The sequence below is a fragment of the Condylostylus longicornis genome, unplaced genomic scaffold, assembly GCF_029603195.1.
Source record: "Condylostylus longicornis isolate FDR11 unplaced genomic scaffold, ASM2960319v2 ptg000030l, whole genome shotgun sequence".
NCBI classification, from domain to species: Eukaryota; Metazoa; Arthropoda; class Insecta; order Diptera; family Dolichopodidae; genus Condylostylus; species Condylostylus longicornis.
In genome coordinates, this window is record NW_026577999.1 from 2,477,492 (window position 1) to 2,500,347 (window position 22,856).

General features: G+C 24.6%; 3 protein-coding genes across 6 annotated transcripts; 2 read left to right on the top strand and 1 right to left on the bottom strand.

Annotated features, from left to right (window-relative positions):
• Nucleotides 1-2,407: 2,407 nt before the first annotated feature.
• On the bottom strand, nucleotides 2,408-4,419 carry LOC129608187 (nucleoside diphosphate kinase 7). The gene is made up of 9 exons (XM_055519545.1): nucleotides 4,080-4,419; nucleotides 3,911-4,024; nucleotides 3,690-3,853; nucleotides 3,461-3,625; nucleotides 3,185-3,398; nucleotides 3,034-3,133; nucleotides 2,836-2,969; nucleotides 2,650-2,760; nucleotides 2,408-2,589 (listed from the first exon to the last, which is right to left on the bottom strand). Exons 1-9 carry the CDS (start codon nucleotides 4,080-4,082, stop codon nucleotides 2,455-2,457), a joined length of 1,140 nt encoding a protein of 379 aa, XP_055375520.1. The 5' UTR covers nucleotides 4,083-4,419; the 3' UTR covers nucleotides 2,408-2,454.
• Nucleotides 4,420-5,254: 835 nt separating this feature from the next.
• On the top strand, nucleotides 5,255-9,354 carry LOC129608186 (RAC serine/threonine-protein kinase). 2 transcript variants are annotated; one of them, XM_055519543.1, is made up of 9 exons: nucleotides 5,275-5,333; nucleotides 5,468-5,726; nucleotides 6,814-7,273; nucleotides 7,322-7,487; nucleotides 7,596-7,793; nucleotides 8,198-8,587; nucleotides 8,654-8,887; nucleotides 8,949-9,101; nucleotides 9,170-9,354. In XM_055519543.1, exons 3-9 carry the CDS (start codon nucleotides 6,945-6,947, stop codon nucleotides 9,248-9,250), a joined length of 1,551 nt encoding a protein of 516 aa, XP_055375518.1. In that variant the 5' UTR covers nucleotides 5,275-5,333; nucleotides 5,468-5,726; nucleotides 6,814-6,944; the 3' UTR covers nucleotides 9,251-9,354. The 2 variants fall into 2 exon arrangements, with proteins under 2 accessions (XP_055375519.1, XP_055375518.1); XM_055519544.1 differs by having other exon boundaries at nucleotides 5,255-5,726; nucleotides 7,343-7,487.
• Nucleotides 9,355-10,640: 1,286 nt separating this feature from the next.
• Nucleotides 10,641-22,533, top strand: LOC129607992 (cytokine receptor). 3 transcript variants are annotated; one of them, XM_055519286.1, is made up of 15 exons: nucleotides 10,641-10,788; nucleotides 11,657-11,764; nucleotides 12,414-12,475; nucleotides 12,533-12,690; nucleotides 12,787-12,898; nucleotides 13,008-13,138; nucleotides 15,349-15,556; nucleotides 15,625-15,883; nucleotides 15,945-16,199; nucleotides 16,258-16,561; nucleotides 16,617-17,121; nucleotides 17,179-17,290; nucleotides 17,357-17,887; nucleotides 18,034-18,751; nucleotides 19,009-22,533. In XM_055519286.1, the coding sequence occupies exons 2-15, from the start codon at nucleotides 11,736-11,738 to the stop codon at nucleotides 19,258-19,260; spliced, it is 3,636 nt and encodes a 1,211-aa protein (XP_055375261.1). In that variant the 5' UTR covers nucleotides 10,641-10,788; nucleotides 11,657-11,735; the 3' UTR covers nucleotides 19,261-22,533. The 3 variants fall into 3 exon arrangements, with proteins under 3 accessions (XP_055375261.1, XP_055375263.1, XP_055375262.1); XM_055519288.1 differs by having other exon boundaries at nucleotides 15,382-15,556; XM_055519287.1 differs by lacking the exon at nucleotides 10,641-10,788 and adding an exon at nucleotides 10,828-10,881.
• The last annotated feature ends 323 nt before the right edge of the window (nucleotides 22,534-22,856 follow it).

A 22,856-nucleotide genomic window follows, 5' to 3' on the forward strand; every position in this document is an offset into this window, starting at 1 on the left:
TTAAAAAAATGAAACGGTTTTTTTTATTAAATTTTGAAATAAACAAAAGTAGGTAGATATCTAGATATATATATATAGAATAAATTATGTAATATATTTAATTATATACATAAATACATACTTAAGTATGCATAATTATTATGTACAAATTTTTGTACAGAAAATTAAAATATTCTGTTGATTGATCAAATTGCTGTAAGAAAAACGATATATCTATGTATGTATGCAGGTATAAATGTAGGTTTTTAATTTACGTAGGTACTCTCATATAATATTTCAAAATCCATGAATTTATTTTTTAAAGAAACCATCAAGAATTTTTTCTCAAAATGCTGCAGTCGCTAGTAAACGGGCATCTTCGAATTCAATTTGAATTTAAAGTAGATATTATGAGTATTATGTACAAATGTATGTACATAGGTGGGACCTCACTATTTGTATTTGAAAATCACATTTTTAATCAAGAAATTAAGTTATAATTCAATATTGTATACAATTCTATCGTATATTATGTAGGTAGTTATCACATTTTAAATTTGTAATTTCATTATTTTTTACCTGTAATTGCATTATTTGCAGTACACATATGCGGCTGTATAAACAATGACAAACTTATTATAATAATACTTTTTATATATAATTTCATTTTAAAACTATATTGTTAAAAACAAATTAAAAAAATATTTTTAATTTCGTTATTTAATACGGATTCAACACAAATTTCTTTTTTATTTTACTCATAAGTATGTATGTATGTACATATGTATATCTGTGTATGAATACGATATGCAAATAAAATCAAAACAAATGGTATGTGCATAAATAATCGTTTTTTCAACGATTTTTATTACTACTTCTTCATTTAAAAAAAAATTCGAACTGATCACAAAATCACCACTTAGACGAATGGTAGATTGGTAAAATTGTGTTTTTTTTTACAATTTCTTCGTCCAATATTTTGTTTGTAGTTTCTTTTGTAAGAGATCAACATGTGATTTTAAAGCGATGATGGAGAGAGCTGTTATTGATATTAAACATTGAAATTGAAAAGTATACAAATAAACGTGTTTTAACTTCTGTTTTGTTATTTTGTACATACCTGAGGGAATTTTGTTCGATAATGCTGTTATAAATTCGATATTTCGTTCGCAATTATTTACATTGTACGCATCATTAAAAAATAAAGGTGAAACAAAGACGCATACATTAAATAAAATCTTATACCCTCATTTGAATTGAAATGAAATTACAAATCTACAAATCTATTTAATTTTTAGTTTATAATAATAGTCCGTTTTGTTCAATAACCAAGAATAAACTCACACTGTAAATTCTAAAAAGTAATGCATGTATATTTTAAACTATTTAGAAATTTATATAAACTTATTTTGTACCTACCTATGTATACATACCCTACAAAATGTAAAAGTTTGAAAGATTGTAAAAAATTCAGACAAAAAGCTTAAAAGGGTCTCCTAAAAATCATGCTAAGTTCAAGGTTAGCGGGTGACATAACATTAAAATATTCTAAATTAAAACATACGTTATGAAAATCATTCATTTTCTCTTAATTTGTTGAGAAAAAGATGAGATGCAGGATATATTAAGAGCTTAATAATTTTCTTATAATCTCAATGTGACCAAATTTATCTTATACACGTCAGTTATTCTCTATAAATTTAATATTGAAATTCTGATTTTATTTTCTCCAAATTTCATCTGTAAACATAATTATGCATGCTATAAACTACATATTATATTCAACAATCATAAAAAAGATTAAAATTGTTAAATTAAATTTTGTTTTTCATTCCTTCAAAAGCTCTTCACGCGATCAATGCTCTTCTATCACAAAACTTTAGGAAGATTTTCACAATTTCGATTCCCTCTGCATAATTAAATACTATTTTAATAATTTTGAGTTAAATATAATTATAGTTCAATAATACTAATTGATTCTCAATATATTACGTAGTTCAAATTAGAACTACAACCAAATTTTAAATTTTTGAAAATAGTTCTTTACATTTTGTAGTGCATATATTATGTAATATGTCTCATTTGTTTGCAAATTAAAATGATAAAAGAGAAGAATTTGTATCTATATGGACATGAACATAATTTTCGATATTGCAAAATTTGATATTTCTACAGGTTTCTTTGAATTTCAGAATACAAATATTGTAACCATAATTGAAACCACAATAATAATAAATACTTTTTGTTTTATTCTTACTTCGCTCCCGGGAGGAGCATAGGGCTGGTGCACAATATTATAGACAACCATGAACACCAGTTTCTTACGTCATTGAGTTTACTAGGTAGGTGACGAGCCTAATATAATATAATATAATGAAATAAATAATAATTTATATAAATATTTTTTTTGTATATGTATGTACGTACATATATATTTTTTATTATTTTATGAACAATTTGCAAAGATAAGTTAATTTATAAAATTTTAAATATATATTGAAGTTCCAAAATAACGTCATCAGGTAAATCCGTTACGTGAATAGCATTAAGTACTTTGTTTTTTCCAAATTTAGCTCTTAGTGTATTTGGGCGAAGTTGCTTTGCAATATCCTTTAAATAAAAGAAGATAATATTTAAAAAATGTTTGATTATTTTAAAGGTCACACTAACAGGATTCTTTGGGCCACAGAATTCTCGAAATTCCTTATGAATATCTTGACTATTTGGTTTTTGTATTTCCAATGCTAGACATGGTCCGCTAGCCAATTCAGATATCATTTGCTAAATTTTCAAGAATTAAAATTATTAAAGGTAAATTGTTTGATGATGTAAAGTAAGATGTAAATTGCTTGGTACCATATATTCGTGACATACTCCGCGATATACCTCGAAAAATTCTTCGCAATTCGAACGGTCTATAACGCATATTTTGAATGCTGTTATTTTGTATCCGCAATTTATTATTTCATGTAAACATTCCCCGACTTTGCCTAAAATAATTAAGTATTTTCATACCTATATATATTCTTATTTTTATACAAATATAATACAAACCCTCTTTAAAAATGTGTGGTTTAATTATTCCCAAAACTGTGTTATTTAGTAGAGCAGTGTTAAACTGGTTTATTTCATTACAAAAAAACTTTTTCAACTCCTGAAAATAAATTAATATAAATAAAGTTTTGTTGTTAAAAAATTAGGGTACATCATTTGCATCTTCTTGTGATTTCGAAAAATAAATCCCTTTTTTGTAAATTTCTTCACTAAATAAAAACTCCAATTCCGCTGAAACTATATTTTTATTTCTCCTAGGAGCTTCAACGTTACTAAAAGAACTGTCTTCCAATTTTTGAAAAGCATGGTCAGCAAACATTTCTATTCCTATAACTGGACCAGACACTATTTCACTTATTAAATTTCTAAAAATTTTCAACTTAATAATTACGTTGCGTGTATGCCTATATCAAAAATATATTATTACGTTATTTCTTGGTTTCCTCTAGCCCGATCTCCAAACAAATACGTAGCATATTGTTCATTAAGTCGAACCATTAAAGCATTTGCAAAGCAAAACCCGCTCTTTTCAAATGCTTTTAAAATATTGCTCGCTTTATTTATTAGAGGAGTTTTAACTAGAAGAAAAATCCTAAAATTCATGCATATTTATAATTAACCAAAAGTGAACTATTGAAATTACAAGATGTACGCACCTTTGCCTAGATTTACCCAGTAATTTTCTTGTAAACTCATCTGCAAAATCCACTATTTCGATTTGACGGCCAAATATATCTAATTTGGAACCAATGTAAAAATCTTCCCGACAAAGATCAAGACTAGTTTTTCTTAAAAACCTTTTTTGACTTTTAGAGTCAAACTAAAGAAATGTTTTACATATTTTTAATATTATATAAAAAATAAAAATCGTAAATACCAATTCGCCAGCTTTTTCAGTCGGATAATAAATTAATAAAAATGATTTTATGACCATAGCCTCTTCCTTAAACCATTCACAATGAAATGCTACTCGGTTGACTGAATCAAAATCCTAAAACATTAATTGTTGGTATTAATTCTTGCACATTAATCAATTACTAAATTACCATATTGCGAGGAGTCGAATATTTGTATGTTTGCTAGCGTAGTTTGTTTTGGTTTGAGTATATTTTCATAGGTTACTAAATATGTAATAAAATGTACTTCACAGTGTATTACTGGTTGAAGTCATTCTGAGATGCAAAATTAAAATTGTTTATTTAAATCTACAACCCGGGTTACGTGTTTTACATATCTTATAATAACAAGTGCTGAGAAATTTAAAGTATGTATTTTGAATATATTTTTCAATATCTCAGAATGAATTACAAAATATGATTTATTCCACTTTTGTATAATACATTTCTAATAATTCAAAAAAACAGAATTCATATTTATATTATTGAATCTGCGATATGGCAAAGGTTTCTGTTAAATAAATCGAGAATCGAAATTCATAGATATGGTAAAGTAAATTCAAGAAAAGTTGTCAGGCTATTATAAAAATTATAGGAAAAATTTTCTCAAAGAGGCTCAAAGAGAATGCTAAAGTTTCTGTGAAAGTGGAAAAACTGCTCCAACAATACAAAATTCAATCACAAGCAGCACCATTGACATTATGATTGAGTGACGATATATTGGCTATAGAAAAAATATATGACAGAATATGTTTGTGTTGCACATTTGTTCAAATGTTATTTATAATGTTTGAAGTTTGTATCCATTTTTACATCTTTCTTAAAAAACTTAGTACACTGAATTTATATTGAATTTGAAGAAATATATATAAAGCCTTCAAATTCAATATAAATTTACAGACTAAGTGCAATAAAGTTGTAGAAATGGACACAAACCTCCAAAAATTGGTTTGGTTTGTATACACCTCTTCAAATTCAATATAAACCTGTCAGGTTTCTATCCACTCCTAAAATTTTCACAAAGCACTTATTACGATGAATTTATATTGAATTTAAAAAAATATATACAAACATATTATGAAAGTTTGATTTGATATACTTCTTCAAATTCAATATAAATTCATCGTACTAAGTGCATTATGAAAGTTGTAGAACATTTTTCAATTCACGCAATTTAAAGTCTGTAAAACTTAAATGTATAAACGAAATTCCGTAAGAGGTCACCACAGAGATTTTTAATTGACGCCATGACATTTGAACTGACGCATATTAGAAAAATTGGCTTCAGCAGCATTCAGCCATATTTTACAACTACAATAAAAATATCGGCTTGACAGAAGGATATTAAAAAACCTTTATATTTTTTTTTGGTCTAATGTAATGGATTGGTAGAAAAATATATTTGTACGATTATTTAAAAAATAAAGAATATTACATAAAAAAGTAGTAAACTATAAAAGTATATTTAATTAGTTATTTTTTTTGTTTAATTTGTTTTTTTTTACGCATTTCAAAATTCATAATCGTCACCGAACCAGGGTAGTGTTTTTCAATGTGCTTCTGTATGAAACGAAAAAAATGGTGTATTATTTCGTAATTATATTTGACAAAGCATAAGAAATCAAATTACAAATATTTTGATTAATTAATATTATAAACAAAAACTGTAATAGTTCATAATTTAGTTTTTACAAAACAAAATTTAATTTTAACTTTGGTTTTTGGTTCCTTATAAATTCATGTATTCGCGAATCGTGATTAATAATTTAAAAAAAAAAATTGTGTAGAAATAAACAGGTAAGATAATAATGTAGAAAGTAAAACATAAGCAAAAACGTAAAATATGCTTAAATCAGTAAAATTAAGAGAAATTTTGAAACAAAAATTTTTTGTGTTAGGTATTTGCATATCATAATTCAATCTTCAATCGAGATTTGTTCAAATTATTTTGTTGCAAAATTCAATTAGTGAAAGGTTATTGGGAAAGTTTGGGTTTTCCAAAAATTTATATTAAAATATGTTTAAATATTATTGAATTTGTAGTTTTATCACTCAGATTTCCTGTTTACAAAAATTTGTTAATGCAGAAATAAATTTACCATGCCATAAACTTTGGCAATTCGTTTGTTTAAATATGGTTGCAATGTACATAATATGTAGTTGCTTTTTGTTTTTTTTTTTCGTTTTCAAAATTTACAATATAATTATAAAAAATGTGTCTTAACTTTAGGAAAAGGATTGCAATTTGATAAATTTATAAACACATATTTGTGTTACATTTCATTTACATATAAAATGAAAAATATTGGAAATATTTTGCATTTTATAAATTTTAGTATTGTTTAGTAAATTAAATACAATATTTTATACGTTATAACATTAAGACAGTCGTGTCATGATAGGTACAGTGTCACATATGTGTATAATATACATTTTGTGTGTCTAAAAAGCGCATAATTATGCAAATCGACGACACTTACCTATCATTAGAGGAATGAATAAATGACTGATGACTAATTTGTTATTAAATTTACCAACCTATTTAGATCCTAGCAATTTCAGTGTGGAATGAGCCAAAAAAATACGACATAATGTTTATTATATTAATTGACACGCTAATTAATGAACGCACAATGTAAAAAATAAAATACATACTGAATAATTTCGTTGTACGAGGTATTAAGATTTTTAGAAAAATTTACAACATACCGACATTAGTACCTACCTATATGTATGTAAGTACAACATCTATTCGGCAATTGATCCATCCAAAAATATTTAAAGATGACTTACACAGTCTATACTAAATTTACCAATAGTTGAGATAATTTTATTTGCAACTAGAAACTTACGCTTACACAAATTCTTTTTTTTTTATTTTTAGGATTGAAACTTAGATTTATTTGAGGACGTTTTGGGGCCTATAAGATTATAATTAACAGATTAGTCACTAACATTTTTATCAATAACTAAAATTAATATAATATAATTGCTTAAATTCTAATATTAAGAAAAATGTCATATGACACTCTTGGCACACCTACTTCGCAAATTGTAAAAGAAGGCTGGTTATACAAGCGAGGCGAGCATATAAAAACATGGAGAGCAAGATATTTCATATTAAGAGATGATGGTACTCTTATGGGATATAGAAATGTACCAGTAAACAACACACCAAATGAACGTTTAAATAATTTTACAGTCAAAGGTTGTCAGATAATGACTGTAGATCGACCAAAACCGTATACATTTATAATTCGTGGCCTACAGTGGACAAATATAATAGAAAGGACATTTTATGTTGAAACAGAGTTGGAAAGACAAGAATGGACTGATGCTATACGGTAAGTATTAGTCAATAAGTGTTTTATCTTTCAATTAAACTATTTTAGGAACGTTGCAAATCGTTTAAGTGCTATGGGAGAAGTAGCTATGTCCCCATCAACTTCTACCGATATAGATGATGTGGATATGGCATCTATCGCTGTTGACGAATTACCTGAAAAGTGTTCAATTCAGGGCACATCTACTGGAAAATCTACAGGAAAAAAGAAAGTTGTAAGTGAAAAAAAGAAAAAACTAAAGGAGCAATAATTTGATTTTCAAATTTTTAATGTAAAAGTTAAAATTTATATACATACATACATATATTTTGTTTTTACTTAGACCTTGGACGCGTTTGAATTTTTAAAAGTTTTGGGAAAGGGAACTTTCGGAAAAGTAATTCTTTGTCGCGAAAAATCAACAGCAAAGCTATATGCAATTAAAATTTTGAAAAAAGAAGTAATTATAGCTAAAGATGAAGTCACTCATACATTAACAGAAAGCAGGGTTCTCCAAACAACTAATCATCCTTTCCTAATTGTAAGTATTATTTATTTCATATTTCTGAATCTCACGCTTGCGTGAAGAACAATTAACAGCAATTTTAATTAAAAATGATTGTGTAAAACAATACATTGCTGTTTACGCAAATGATATTTTTGTTATTGAAATTTGTCTTTAACACTAGAAATAAATTAAAATTAGAGTATTTTTAATTTTTAGACATTTATAATAAAAATTTGCATTTTGTCTTTAATATATATATATATAAATTGTATGCTAAATAATATAGAATATTAGGTACGTTAAAATAAATAGAAATGAAGTGTTGATTAGTATATAGTTTGACTACTTTTAATTTGATTTTCTTACATTATTATGAACTGCCGTATTAAAACAAATTATTCCACATATTTTAAAAATTCTTTATTAATTTTTTTTAGTCTCTCAAATATTCATTTCAAACTGCTGATCGTTTATGTTTTGTTATGCAATATGTCAATGGCGGGGAACTATTTTTTCATTTAAGTCGAGAACGGCAATTCTCAGAAGATCGAACACGATTTTATGGTGCTGAAATTATATCAGCATTGGGTTATTTACATTCACAAGGAATTATTTATCGCGATTTGAAATTGGAAAATTTATTACTAGACAAAGACGGACATATTAAAATAGCTGATTTTGGTTTATGCAAAGAAGATATTCACTATGGTAGAACGACAAAAACATTTTGTGGAACACCAGAATATTTAGCTCCTGAGGTTTTAGAAGATAATGACTATGGACACGCCGTTGACTGGTGGGGTACTGGTGTAGTTATGTATGAAATGGTAATCACAATGCAAAATGTTTAATTATTCATAATAATTTTCTTTATTTGTATTTTATGGTTTTAGCTTATTGGTCGTCTTCCATTTTACAATCGCGATCATGATGTATTATTTATGTTAATATTACTTGAGGATGTAAGATTTCCTAAAACAATTTCAGAAGAAGCAAAGAGTCTTTTGAGTGGCTTGCTGGTCAAAGATCCTTCTAAAAGACTTGGTGGAGGTCAAGATGATGTTAAAGAAATTCAAGTACATCCGTTCTTTTCAAGTATAAATTGGACGGATCTAGTACAGAAAAAGGTAAAAATAAAAGAAATTTCAAATTTCACAAAAAATGCATAACTTTTTTTTATTATTTTAGATAACCCCGCCCTTTAAACCTCAAGTTACATCAGACACTGACACAAGATATTTCGATAGTGAATTTACAGGAGAAAGCGTTCAGTTAACGCCACCAGATCAAACAGCCCCTTCTAATTTAAATTCTATTCAAGAAGAACCTATGTTTCCGCATGTAAGTAAAGAGCTTACAATGATATTTTTTAATAAAGCAAACTTATCGTATGTTTTAAATGTTTTTAGTTTAGTTACCAAGATATGGCCTCCACGCTTTCGACCTCAGCCCATATAAGTACTTCAGCTGGATTAACATCAATGCAATAGAATCAACAGAAATCTTTAGTACATATAAATATCCTTTTTATTATTATTTTTTATATATTATAATTATAAAATATAAACAATTAAACGTAAATATTCCTATTAAATTTCGTATGTTTTTAAGTCTCCATTTAGAGTAATAGAACATATTATAAACTAAAATCAGTTTAATCTACTTTATGCGAAAATAAATCTAATTTCTATCCATATGACTTGCAACATAAATTTTAATTGGATTTTTTTCAAACAAAATGAGTAACCTATTTAAATTCAACTTTGTAAACAGTTTTAAATAGAGCTTTCAATGCAGCTCTTAATTTGGAATGTTATTAGACATCTCTTATAAAAATTTGAATAGAAAAAAATTTAAACAAAATCGAAGTGGACAAAATGGTGCCTTATTTTTAAATATTACTATGAATACTAGTATCAGACAAATGTTGCTTAGATCAAGCATTAAGCATCTCGTCAAAAGACAGTAAACATCATACAGTTGCAAATAAGCAACAAGCATCCTCAACAGGAAAGGGAGGGGAATCAAATATCAAATAATTAATGCAATGCAACCTTCAAGTGACCGGCTCTTTTCTTCCACAATCAGTAGAAGGATAAGGAACATTATACAACTAAACAGGCACATAAATACAATTTCAGCGATACAAGCTGATGGATAAACATCATGTCAGTGATAACCCCACGCGCCTTCAACGATCGCAAATCAATCAAGATCAAACTAGGCTTATAAGACGGCAACTTAAAAGAATCAGACAAATTAGTTTTACTTAAAGCCTGTACTATAAATTATGTACATATGTAGGTCCATATAATATTCGTATTTTCGTATCTTAGAAAAATAATATTATTTTGAAAGAAGCTTGATTTATTAGGTTGGCCATTTTATAAAAAAGCCTTTTTACGATTTAAACTTATATTAATTTTTTTAACCTCAAAAGAAATAACACACAAAAATCAAGTATTAATATGAAAAGTGTGTAAAACAACATATTATGATTTGACGTTGATAAAGATATTTAATCTATTTTTTAATCAAGTTATTTAGAACTAGGCTTATTATTTTTATTAAATGAGTTGTTAAACTGAATGTAAAGTTTTTTTTCTATTTATTTGAGAATGTAGAACATTTTAAAAATTAAAAACTAACTGAGATAATTTTTAATTCTTGACAATCAAATGATTTTTCATTCAGCTCGTGATAGCTATTGTTACAAAACTATGATTAGCTAGGATTATCAAACTCGTGGAAACGGCTATTAGGGTGGGCTTTATTTTGATGTTATAAAAGATTTTTGACAGTTTGCAATGTGTCATTTTTAATTCAAGTGGATTCAAATTGAACTAAAATTTTCAAAGTAAAAAAAAAACTAAGGATTTGTGTGCAGTGCTAATATTATTAAAAAAATAAAAATTTGAAATAATAACTACATTTTTGTAAATTATTTGTGTATATTTATTAAATATTATAATAGCTATGATTTTGAATAAGTTTTAAAAATTAATAAATAGCAATAAAGTGGCTAAGTGTAAGTGTAAAAAAAAATTTCGCAGAACAAATGATTTCTTCGAAATATATGTGTACATATATTTCCAGGAAAAACATCTTCTAGGAATAATATGTAACTCAAAAATTCATTATAATACAATATGTTTATTTGAAACTCGAATATGTATGCGTATATGCTTTTGTTAAAAATAATTAAAAGATAAGAATTAAAAAAAAATGCTTTTTACTGATTTTTAATAAACAATATTGTAAATTTTAAGTTGAAGAAATGTGTACACATGTACGTATGTATATGTATGTATAGGCTCAGGAAAAAGTATGTAAACAGAAGGGTATCTTACCCAGCTACCTATATAATTTTTTTGAATTTTAAAATTAAGAACATTACTTTAGCGTCAACTTGCATTTGATTTTAGAAGTAAAATTATAAAAATAAAAATTTACACGAGATAAATAGGTACCAAAAATCAAATAAATTAATAATGAAAGTTAATAAAATTAACCTACCCATACCTATTTAATTGCGCAATATTAGAGTTTGGGATTTTTAATTTACCAAAACATTTATTTTTTAATTTTTTTTGTCTTATACTATGTACAGAAATAAACTGTTTCCAATATGTAATGAATATGCGAGTACTTAATCATTTAATTTAGTTAATATCAATATAGTATTTTTAAACATACATAACGTGAGGAACACTCAAAAACAGAATAGAATTCCGCCCTAAATATATATATTATTATATTGTGATATTTGTAAATGGCATCTACATATCTAATATCTAATTATATTATCATATATAAATACATAGTAATAATAAATTATATTTTAAATTGCATTATTTTAAAAATTTATAATGTATAAATATTTTTGTTTAATTTAGAACGGTTCTAATGCTTGTCATTCTTGCTGTCAGCATTCTTGACTTGGAAGAACAACTGAATTAATTAGCTATATAAATAATGGATTTTAAATTAAAATTTTTATCAAGGTAATTTGTAAAATCTTAAATTGAAATATCTGCATAGCAAACTATAAGTATTTACCTACAATTAAATTATTATTCTATTGATTTATAACTCTATAAAAGAAAAGTGACATTAATAATTTACAACCTAGAATCTAGATGAACACATACCCTATCTATAACTACAGAGTTTTAAAAGTTATAGTAGGTACTATCTTTAGTTAGAAGTTATAGTGCAACCTCTATAGTTACAGATACTATCTATAACTACAGAGATTTTTTCTTAAACTGACCATTCTACTTTTAAGGTAGTAATGAACATTTCACTGGTTCATATTTAAGTCTTGCTTATTTTACAGAAAAATATTTTATCTTAAAAAATCTCAGGTCTACTTATTCAAAAGCAGTGTAATATGTAGGTTTCTACAAACATTTTTTATGACCAAGAAGGAAGGTTCACAAATATTTTAATGTGTTTCCAATAACAATATGTACAATAGAAACTGTTTTAGTAAAGTTGTGTGTAATAACTTTTATAAAGAATAATAATTTTTAATAAAAATTAATTAATTTTAATACATTTGTTTTCCTAATATTCAAAAATACCAAATATTATTAAGAATATTTCATTGTTTTCTAAGAATAAATGTATAAATGCGTGTTTTTTTTTTAGTTTTTTTATTTTATTTGTAATATTTTATCACGAGGTAACAAGCAGTGACGGCAGAGTTGGAGGTAAGTCATTTTACATTAAGAATTATTGCATCAATTTAAATACTTCTTCCATTTAAGAAATTCTTCCAAATGATCGTGAAATTCTGGTTGGTACTGAACTAGTATTAATATGTAGTGTGAATGTGACTTTTAATTGCGGCAAAATGTTAGAGTCAGACAGAGGCTTTTCCTTTGAATATAAAAATCTCACAAGAGTTCCGGATGAATATATTACGGTATTTTCGCAAAATATACACTTATTGTTTATTAATAATTATTTATTAAAATACTTTTATTTATTAAAATACTTTTATTTTTTAATTAAATTTTAGCCTTTAAATTTATCTGCAATTGAACTAAGAATACCCAATGCTCCAATGATGAATGAAAGATTTAAATGTTATTGTAATAATGACGCAATTGATTATGCATATGTTAGAGTTGGTATGTTTTAGTATAATTTTGAGTTTTATTTAAAGAAAGTGAACTATGTTTTTTTTCCATTTTTTTGAAGTTTCTAATAGAAGCACAAAATTTATAATTTTGTTTTTAGGTACCCCTCCACAAAATGTAACTGATTTTGATTGTGTTGGTTATAATTTTGAATATTTAACATGCAGCTTCTCGGAGTCAACAAATCCGGCGTATGAAACTTATTCATTAGAATATAGTGTGTCACATGAGGTAAAATTTTTAATTAATTTAATTATTATATTCTTTAATTTTTCATTGATTTTCACATTTTATTTAAAATGTTAAAAACGATTTGTTGAAAGCTATTTTTTTTTAACAACTCACTTTTTGAGTACATTTTAGAAGTTTTTTATTAAAATATTTTTGAACGATTTTTTTAAAGTAGTTCTCTGTAGTTTCAATAGTCTTTCTTTTATTATTCAGATGTAAAAAATGTTATTTTAAAATTTAAAAAAGTAAAATGAATTGGTTTTTAAAACTATGAAAGTACATATGATATGTATATATAAAATTTAATAAGAAAAAATCAAAACTAAGAAAAAATTAAATTAAGCTATAAAAAGTAAATGTATTTTAATAATCAACTTTAATAAATAATACATAATTTTCTACATCTGAATAAAATTTAATATTAATAATCGCAGTTGTGGTTTTTTTATATAATTTTTATAAATTTCTTTACTCTTTTATAATTTATTATATTTTGGTTAATATATTTTCCTATTTAAATACAAAAAAATAAACACACAAAACACGAATACACTATTTTTTGACGATTAAATATGATTCAAATCATTATATTTATGAAATTAGTGTGACTTTGTAATCAAAGAGGTAAGGAGGTACAAATTGTTAAAGTTATAAATAGAATACTGAAACAAAGTGTTAAGGCTTTCTTCTAAGTTAAATACTTTTTAATATAATTTTCCTTTTATATATTGTATGTTGTTAAATGTTAACTTTTAATATTCTTTGAGTCGGTATGAAATTTCAAAAATTATTTTAAATGGTTTCCTTCTATATTAACAGTGATAATCACTATGTTTTTGATAAAAAAAATTTAAATTTAACTTAAACCTCAATTACACACATTTTATCTTTATAAAAATGAAAAATCTATTCGATAATAGTATCTGAAATCGATATTAGTAGACAAACTAAACATGTTTTTGATATTTATAAATGATAATTAATTCTTCACATTTCATGTGTAAATGAGGTTCTAAGTAAGAAAACATTGGCTTAAAAGCCATTCATTTTGAACATATCGCATTAGATATCAATGAGAATAATAAGAATTTTTAAAAATTCTGTGACGCCGTTGAAAAGGAATCGAAAAAATACTAATAATTCTCTGATTTATTTATAAAACTTTTTGTCAATAATTTTTTTAATTATTATTATGGAAAAAACGCTTTCATTGTCAATTATGTGATATATTTGTACCTTCTGATATTTACTAATAAAATACATATACACAAATCTATAAAACACTGCACTTTTCTACTTTTTATTGTTAAATTTTATTAAATTTAAAATTTATTATTAAAGGAATTAAATTTATTACATTTGAATGCTATATTTGTAATTAATATTTTTTTTATGTTTGATAGTTTGCATGGGTTTTTAAAAATTATAATACCAAATTTATTTAATTTATTAAATTTTAATTAAGTTAATTATGAAATATCATACATATATGTTAATAACATAAATAAACTATAAGAATGTATTAAATACATTATACTTACAGTTTATATATAAAAATAAAATATGTAATAACTAAACTGAGAAAATAATATGTAATTTAAAATTTACAAATATTTTGTTCTACTATCAATTAATAGAATTTTAATATTTTTATGTTAAAATTGTTAGTTGTGCTAATTCAATATTATTCATTGTTTTGTGAACTAAAATGAAATAATTAAATATATTTAAAATAAATTTTACAACATATATGTATTTATTTGAAAAAAATTAAAAAAAAAATCCAATTGGGCTTAAAATTATAAGAAAATGAATTAGAAAATATGGCTGCATGTGAATCTACTAAATACTTTATTATTAATAAATTGCTTTCAACTAGTCACTTAAAAGTTATATCATCATTACAACTATTTGCATTATTAATTATAAAAAACATTAATTTTATTCATATTTTTGTTTTTATAATTATTAAATACATTCCTTTTGTTTTCTTTTACTAATCAACTAATTTTACAACAATAATCGTACTAATTGCATGTATCAACCTGCCAAATAATATTTTTTTTATTAAAAAATTCAAATTTAAAAAAATATACCTTAAATGCACGATGCACGATGAATTTTTATCTTTGTTTGTATCTTAAAATTAATTGAATTTTGGTAATATGAAATTAAAAAAAAAACTAAAATAATAATAATAAATATTGAAGATAGAAGATGAAAATAATTTATTTATACTGCAGCAGTATGTTCATGATTGTATTGGACTCAATTTAGATCCTTCTAGTAATAAATATGTTTGCAATATTACTGGAATAGCATATTATCAAGTACATGAAAATTATAACTTTACATTGAAGATCAATAATTCTCTGGGATCTTTGAATCAGTCGTTTAATATTAATCAAGTTGACAAAAGTAAGTAAAGCTTTTATATTTAGTTTTGTTTTAGAAGTGTAATCTTTTTATGTTTAAATAAAATGTAGTGAAGCCAGCAACACCTAATTTAACATTAGTTAAATCAACGTTTGACAGTTTAATGTTTTCATGGACTTACAGTCGGGCACCTTTCTTCAAAAATTGTAAAGGATATTCTTTAATATTCGAAATAAAATATCTTCCAGAGTTAAATAAGAAGGAGAAAAATGATGACGATTTTATTTTGTACAATGTAACAATACCGGACTCAAAGAACACGATCAATTATACAATTAAACTTGAAAATTTGGAATATGCTTACACATGGTAACAGTTTTTTTTTTAAGTAGCTATAAATTTTATTAAAATGTTCTTTGTGTTTTAAAAGGTATGACATTCGTGTCCGGTTAAGGGTTAAATCGCCAAAGGTCAAAGATACTCCTTGGAGTGATACTTGCAAGATAACATCTCAAACAGGCTCTAGAACTCCAGATAGCGCACCAAAAACTGATGTGGGAAGCTTTTACATTGACAATTCTAATCGTAAAGTTAATTTATATTGGGAAACTTTAGCATCATACAAACAAAATGGAAAAAATACTAGATATATTGTGAAAAGTATTATTGTTAATGGAATCAAAATGTACGTAACAATATTTTGTTTTCCAACTTTGTTTAATTTTCAAAATTTTTATTATTAGGAACCTGCAAGCACTCAAAATGGCATTAAACACAGCAACTTATCATTACAATTCTTCTAATGAATATGAATTTCGAATTAAAAGTGTGAATGAAATAGGAGAATCCAATAATTACAGTGTAATACGTATTCCAAGACGGGATGAATATCCAAAAGACTACTACTTGCCCAGATACTTTAATAAGATATTCCATAACAATAGTTATGAGCTTACATGGGATGAACCGATAAATTATAAATATCAATTACAAGATTATACTGTGTTTTGGTGTAAATCAACTCAAGAATCTCATACAGATTGTGAAGTAAATTTGATATAAATTTTTTTTTGCATAAATTTTCAGTATTATAAAATTTTAGAATTCAGATGAAGGTTCAATTCATTTTGAGCGTGTAGATAAAAATCAAAAGAATTTTACAAAACCAAAAATTAATATTGATTATCACTTAAATTTTGGTGTGTCCGCGAATTACGAGCATTTTAGTTCTGGAATTGTGTGGGCACCATGTACTGGACGAAAAACAGGCGATTTTGACGAAGTACAGGTGTTATCATCTAAAGCAGAGAAACAAACTATTACGATTTCATGGAATTTGGACTGTGTTTACAGACCTATTTTGAAGGGCTATAATTTGACTTATTGTCCTTATACAGAGAACGTGAATGGGTTAACGCAAGGTATTGAGCCTAATTGTACGGAGCCAGAGCAATATATAAATATCACCAAAAATAAGGCACCTGGTGAATATGTGTTGAGAAATTTAAAACCATACAAAAGCTATAAAATAAACATTAACATGTTCTCGGAAACAAAGTCTGGACCAAAACTAAGTAAACCTATTTATGCTACTACAATGGAAGCAGGTACAAATTTATCAGCTCAATTTCGACCATTATTTTTAATATATTTTGCCATTTAAGCTCCATCCATTCCGAGGAATTTGGTTCTCGTTAATAAAACTAGCAATTATGCAACAATACAATGGGAAGTTCCAGAAAATAAAAATGGAGATATAAGATATTATGAAATATTGTAAGATCTGTTAATTTATAATTGTTATACATTCTATCAAGCTTTATTAAACCACATTGATTTCAGTTATAATGAAAACAGCAAGAAATTAGAGAAAGTTAAGATACCAGATAATAGCTCGATTATTACATATAGGCTTGAGCACTTAAAATCTTTCCATAATTATAAAGTTTATGTGATTGCTTTTACAGTGTCTCCATCGAGTCGCAGCAATGATTTGACATTCAAAACTTGGATGGGTCAACCTGATTCCTTGAAAACTGCAAGTTCTGATTTGCAAAACAGCGATAAAAAAATTATTATGTGGGACCCACCTGTGGATCCTGCAGCCAGTAAAATAAGTTTCTATAAAATAACCATCAATTCAAAGCAGGGTGATAAAAGACCTTTTCAAGTTGTTTCTTTTGTCACTGAAAATAAATGCACGTTCAGACCAGTCTGTAAAACATTTGAAATTAAAGCAGAAGTGAAAGGAGCTGCTGTAAATGCCATTCCAAAAGAAGAATTTGATTTTGAACGCTTTGAACATATTGGATTCTTCCCATGCGGTAATCCAACGTCTAATGAAACAGCAAGTCCAGACGATCACGAAGTTAGGTATAATTTTCCTAAGCTTTAGTTAACTTTCTAATCATATCATAAAGTTATTAAAATATTAAATATTATATTTAATATTTTAAATATTTTCTTTTCCAATTCTTACAATTATGTGCGTACTTAAAAAATTTCTATTTTTATTTCAGTTCTACATTCTCTTATTTGCAAAGTGAATTTGATGAATTCGATTTTACTTGTGAGGAAGATATAAGAAATACCAAATCAAAATTTAATGATAAATATTGTGGAACTAGAGAATATAAATTTTTAGCTGGAAATGATGAATTGATTTATGGTTTTGAATGCAATTTGGGTAAAAAAGAATTAACACAAACCTTGTTTTTGGTGTTGGCTATATCAGTTTTCGTGTTTGCTATGTCAATGTCAACCTTTTTCGGCGTCAAAAAATTTAAAAAAATGAAAAATATTGATTTTGTATTACCTCCTGGGCTAGACGATTTGAATCAATTAGAAAACAATAAAAACAACCAAGGGAAGCCATCAATTGAAAGACAAAATATAGAGAAAGTCAATGAAAACTTACATTTACTTAGTAGTATTGATAATGGCTCGATAGGTTATTTGAACTGTAGCGAATCTGAAAAAAGCTACGATGTTAATTGTAGTAATGATGTAATTTGTAATAACGATGATGCACAAAGTTCAACACAAAGTCAAAATTCAGAAGAAATGAGTGATATGAGCAATCAATCTAACCATAGTTCAAGATCCGAATCACCTAATTTAAGTGATTTACAATCAAGAAAAGAAATGAATTTTATAATGCAGCCGCAAAATGGTTTGAATAATACAGGAAATATTTCAGCGGGTGATGGATACGTGCAACAAAGTGTTTTGCAGAAGGTTTGTTGCTTATCATTAATTTTTAAAATAATATAAATATAGAAAATAGTGTATACATTTTTATATGAAAGAATATAGCAATTATGGTGTTCCTTGAAAATACCCTTAGTTTCGAATAAATCGCGTATAAAAATTTCAAATTGTTTTTTGAAATATGGAATAACTAAACAAAATCAGAAATTGAAAATTGCGCAACCATAGAAATATACCATTGATAACTTTACAATTGAGTTTTAAAAATATATTTTGTTTTTCAGCATCCTCCTCCATCATCTGTTGGAAATGGCTATACAGTTTTAGAAACATTGGGAAATAAACCAACAATTATTACAAATCCCATGCCAACATCATCTATTGACACAAGCAATTACGTTAATCCAAGCTCAATTAATTTGGTTGCGAAACCAAAAGTATTTTTAACATCAACTACAAATCCTAATAATCCCACTTTAGCTGGATATGTTACGCATAAGCAACTTTCAGATTACGGGCAGCAGAAGCGACATTAAATTATATAAAAATTTAGTTTGTTGAAAACTAAAAAAATTATAATTTATATTTAATTTTGAAAAAACAAGAGAAAATAAGAATTAAGATAAAAGAAAATTTTAAATAAAAATTTTTAATTTAAATATTTTAGTAAATAAATCATCTATTCATGTAAGAAAATGTAAGAATAAATTTTTAGCAATTATTTACTTAAGAGTATATTTATATTTAGAAAAGTGAAAATATATTTTTAACTAGGTGGTAATAACATTTTAATGTTTTACTCGTGAAAAAATGGATTTTATTAAATTAATATGTGTCGATGAGGAATATACCATGTTTATAGAAATATGTTTTTTTGAGGTCACAGTTTGCAGTTTATGAAAGTTTCATTCATACTTTAATCATTTTAATTTCAGATTCATTATACACAGTTATTACATGACATATTAATTAGTATTTACATACTTTTAATACTTTATTTTTAATACGAACAGGTTTCTTGACAATTAGTTTTAAAGTAGTTTTTTTTTTATTTTTAATTTAACAAATTTAAAAAAAGTATTAGGAAAACAAAGCAAGTAAAAATAATTATAAAAGAACAACGAATGTATAAAATGCGATCAGTCGGTGCTAAATTGTTTATTTTTTTGTTTATAGAACTTTTCTACATTTGAGATTTGTGTGATTTAAACTGTGACTTATATAAATATCACGCGTTTGTTAATAAAAGGTCCATGTAATAATATTCTATTTTCATTAATTTAAGGAATTTTTCTATTTTAAAAAATTCTTATATGTTTTTGAAAAATTTTTCAATTATAAATAGACTGATAAGAACAATTACTTAATTGCTTTTTAAAAAATTAAAACTAGATTTTAAATTTATTATCAACAAATATTTAAACTATAGGCTCAATTATGGAAGTCGATTCGTAAATCGATTAAATTAGAATATTTCATTTGAAAAATTTTCATGTTGATTCAATTTTTTATTAAAAAAAATTAAATTTTGCAATTTATAAATAATACATTTTTGCTTTGAAATTCGTTTCTTGTGGGCATATTTTGTAAATGAAATGTTTCTTTCATAATTGAGTAAAGAAGAAAATACTTAACTTGCCATTTTAATATATTATCGTTCACTAATTATCTTAGTAGAAAAACAGGACGGGAACATTTTTCAAAAACTGCTTTTTATTATTTTCTGATGAAAGAAATTGTATTTTTTTTTTGGAAGATCAACTTTTATAACTTACTGCAATGTATAATTGCCTAATTTTCTTCTAAATTAAAACGTAAATTTCGCTGATATAAAAATATTGTATTTAAATAAGTTTAAAATACATATTAGAATTTTTATATTAAAAACATTTGTATTTTTCAGTTTTAATACTTTTCTCTTTAATTCATACTTTTTTAATTAGAATATTGTATTAGGCATATTTTAATTGAACGGTAAATATTTGATATTTTAATGTGTTATAAACTATAAAGCTGTTAGCTTAGTTAGCTAAAATTAGCTAAGTATTCATCTTGAAAATAAGCAGTGGTGCCTTGTGTCTTTGATTAAGAAATATGTTTTTATTTTGAAATTTCGTTTTATTTGAAATGACTCACATTTTAGCTATTTTTAGTATTTAAAAAAATTAATAGTTATATATCTCATTATTTATCATTATTATATTATAATCTTATGTTGTAATAAACTGAACAATTTTTATATCATAGAATTAAGCGGGAAAATAATTTTTAGTTGTGTTTTTAAGTATTTAGTTTTGTAAAATTATAATATAATGTATGACAAGGTTTTACATATTCATATATGTATAATAAAACGTAATAGTGTAGATATTGAAGATTTTCAATGTCCCCAGTAACTTATTTATGCATTACCATAATTCCAATTATTTTTATCTTTTTAATTTTCTGAAAGAAACTAATAAAAAATATATATGTATTGCTAATATACTAAAGAAATTTTTATATTTAAAAAAGGTTTTTTAAATGTATTTATCACTTTGCCAATTATTTCAATTAATTTATCTCAAAAATATGAAAAACGATTAAAATATACTGGGCCAAACTAATTATTTTGGTACCATAATTTTTGTCTGTTCTTATAAATGATTTATTGTCGATAAGTAATAAAATTGATATTAAATTGTTAAATTTTTATCTATTTTGTAAAATATTTGGACCTGAATTGTAACAAAAATTTTTGATCTTATAAATTTTAACGTTTCTTTTTTTCAAATTTTCAATGTTTAAACAAAATTCGATGTAATGATGCACGTAAAAATTAATGTATTAAATAAAAGATATAAAAATTTATAGGAATCGCTATTATTGTGTTGAAATGTCTTGCGTGTTTTTTTATATAGAATTTTTAATTAATATTTTTTTAATTTAATATTATTTTAACAATAATAAATTAATATTATTATTAAATTAATTAAACACTTTTTTCGAAATGAATCATATTGAATTTGAAAAAATATTTAATTTATATTTGAATTTAATATCTAAGATAATTTCAAAAGATTTTTAAAATGATTAATTTAATAAATGTTATAGTTAGGCCTTTCTAGCTAAAGTTTTTTGAAAAAACTTTTTGTAAAGGAGTTTATATCAATTTTTTTCCATTTTCTTTTAGTTTTATGTTTTTTTTTTCGTAGGAATCTGTATATACTATATTAAATTCACAGATATTTGATACAATAAAAGCGATTCATAATGCCTGACAAAAGTTTAAGGTTTCAATTAATTATATTTAGTAAGAAGTTCTTAGGCAACTATAAAAATATTTAGAAAATAATTTTAACATATATATAGTAATACATATTTACAAATTGAGTATATGTGCAAGGTATGAATATTAAATATATACATATGTAAAACATTATAATTTAGATATGTTAAAACATACATGTATATATATATATATATATATATATATATATATAAATATTTATGATATGTATATATAATAACATAATATATATATATATATATATATTTATAAAATTCATTATGATTTTTAATTTATAGGCTATCACTGTACATGTTTATAAAAAAAAAATCGTAACTATGCAAACAAAATTGACTGAAATTTTGGGTAATTTAATAAGAAATTCATTGTACCTTCATTTTAACTTTCATTTTTAATCTACAATTAAATATTAACACTACGAATTAATTCATTAATGATAAGCTATTATTTTTGAAAATTATGGATTAAGATCCTTTTAATTTTTTTTTTATTTGATTACGAATGTCATGTTAATTAGAAGAAATGGTTTCATTTAAAAAGTATACTGTAGATGAAAAATGGTAGCATTAAATTGAGATTGTGATTAACGTATTGTTTACATATACATAAATATAATTATAAATAATAACAATAAAATCTAATTTATAAAAATGAAAATATTGTGTTTGTTTAAATAAAATTATATTACAAAATCTTAAAATTATTCTAGATAATTATGAATTCTTAAACATAAAATTATGAATTTATTTGATTCAACGAAAGGAAAAATAGATTCAAATAAAAAATCAACTTAATTCTTGCATTACAAGATTGAGGTATAAAATAAAATTCTGTCAGGATTAA

Excerpts from the sequence above, each read along its gene's own strand:
- LOC129608187 (XM_055519545.1), bottom strand. Across the intron at positions 3,854-3,910 it reads CTGAAAAAGCTGGCGAATTG|TTTGACTCTAAAAGTCAAAA; the intron begins GTATTTACGATT and ends ACATTTCTTTAG. Across the intron at positions 2,970-3,033 it reads ACCACACATTTTTAAAGAGG|GCAAAGTCGGGGAATGTTTA; the intron begins GTTTGTATTATA and ends TAATTATTTTAG.
- LOC129608186 (XM_055519543.1), top strand. The coding sequence starts at position 6,945 with ATGTCATATGACACTCTTGGCACACCTACTTCGCAAATTGTAAAAGAA. Across the intron at positions 7,488-7,595 it reads CTACAGGAAAAAAGAAAGTT|ACCTTGGACGCGTTTGAATT; the intron begins GTAAGTGAAAAA and ends GTTTTTACTTAG. Across the intron at positions 8,588-8,653 it reads GTGTAGTTATGTATGAAATG|CTTATTGGTCGTCTTCCATT; the intron begins GTAATCACAATG and ends TTATGGTTTTAG.
- LOC129607992 (XM_055519286.1), top strand. The coding sequence starts at position 11,736 with ATGGATTTTAAATTAAAATTTTTATCAAG. Across the intron at positions 16,200-16,257 it reads ATTGTTAATGGAATCAAAAT|GAACCTGCAAGCACTCAAAA; the intron begins GTACGTAACAAT and ends TTTTATTATTAG. Across the intron at positions 18,752-19,008 it reads AACAAAGTGTTTTGCAGAAG|CATCCTCCTCCATCATCTGT; the intron begins GTTTGTTGCTTA and ends TTTGTTTTTCAG.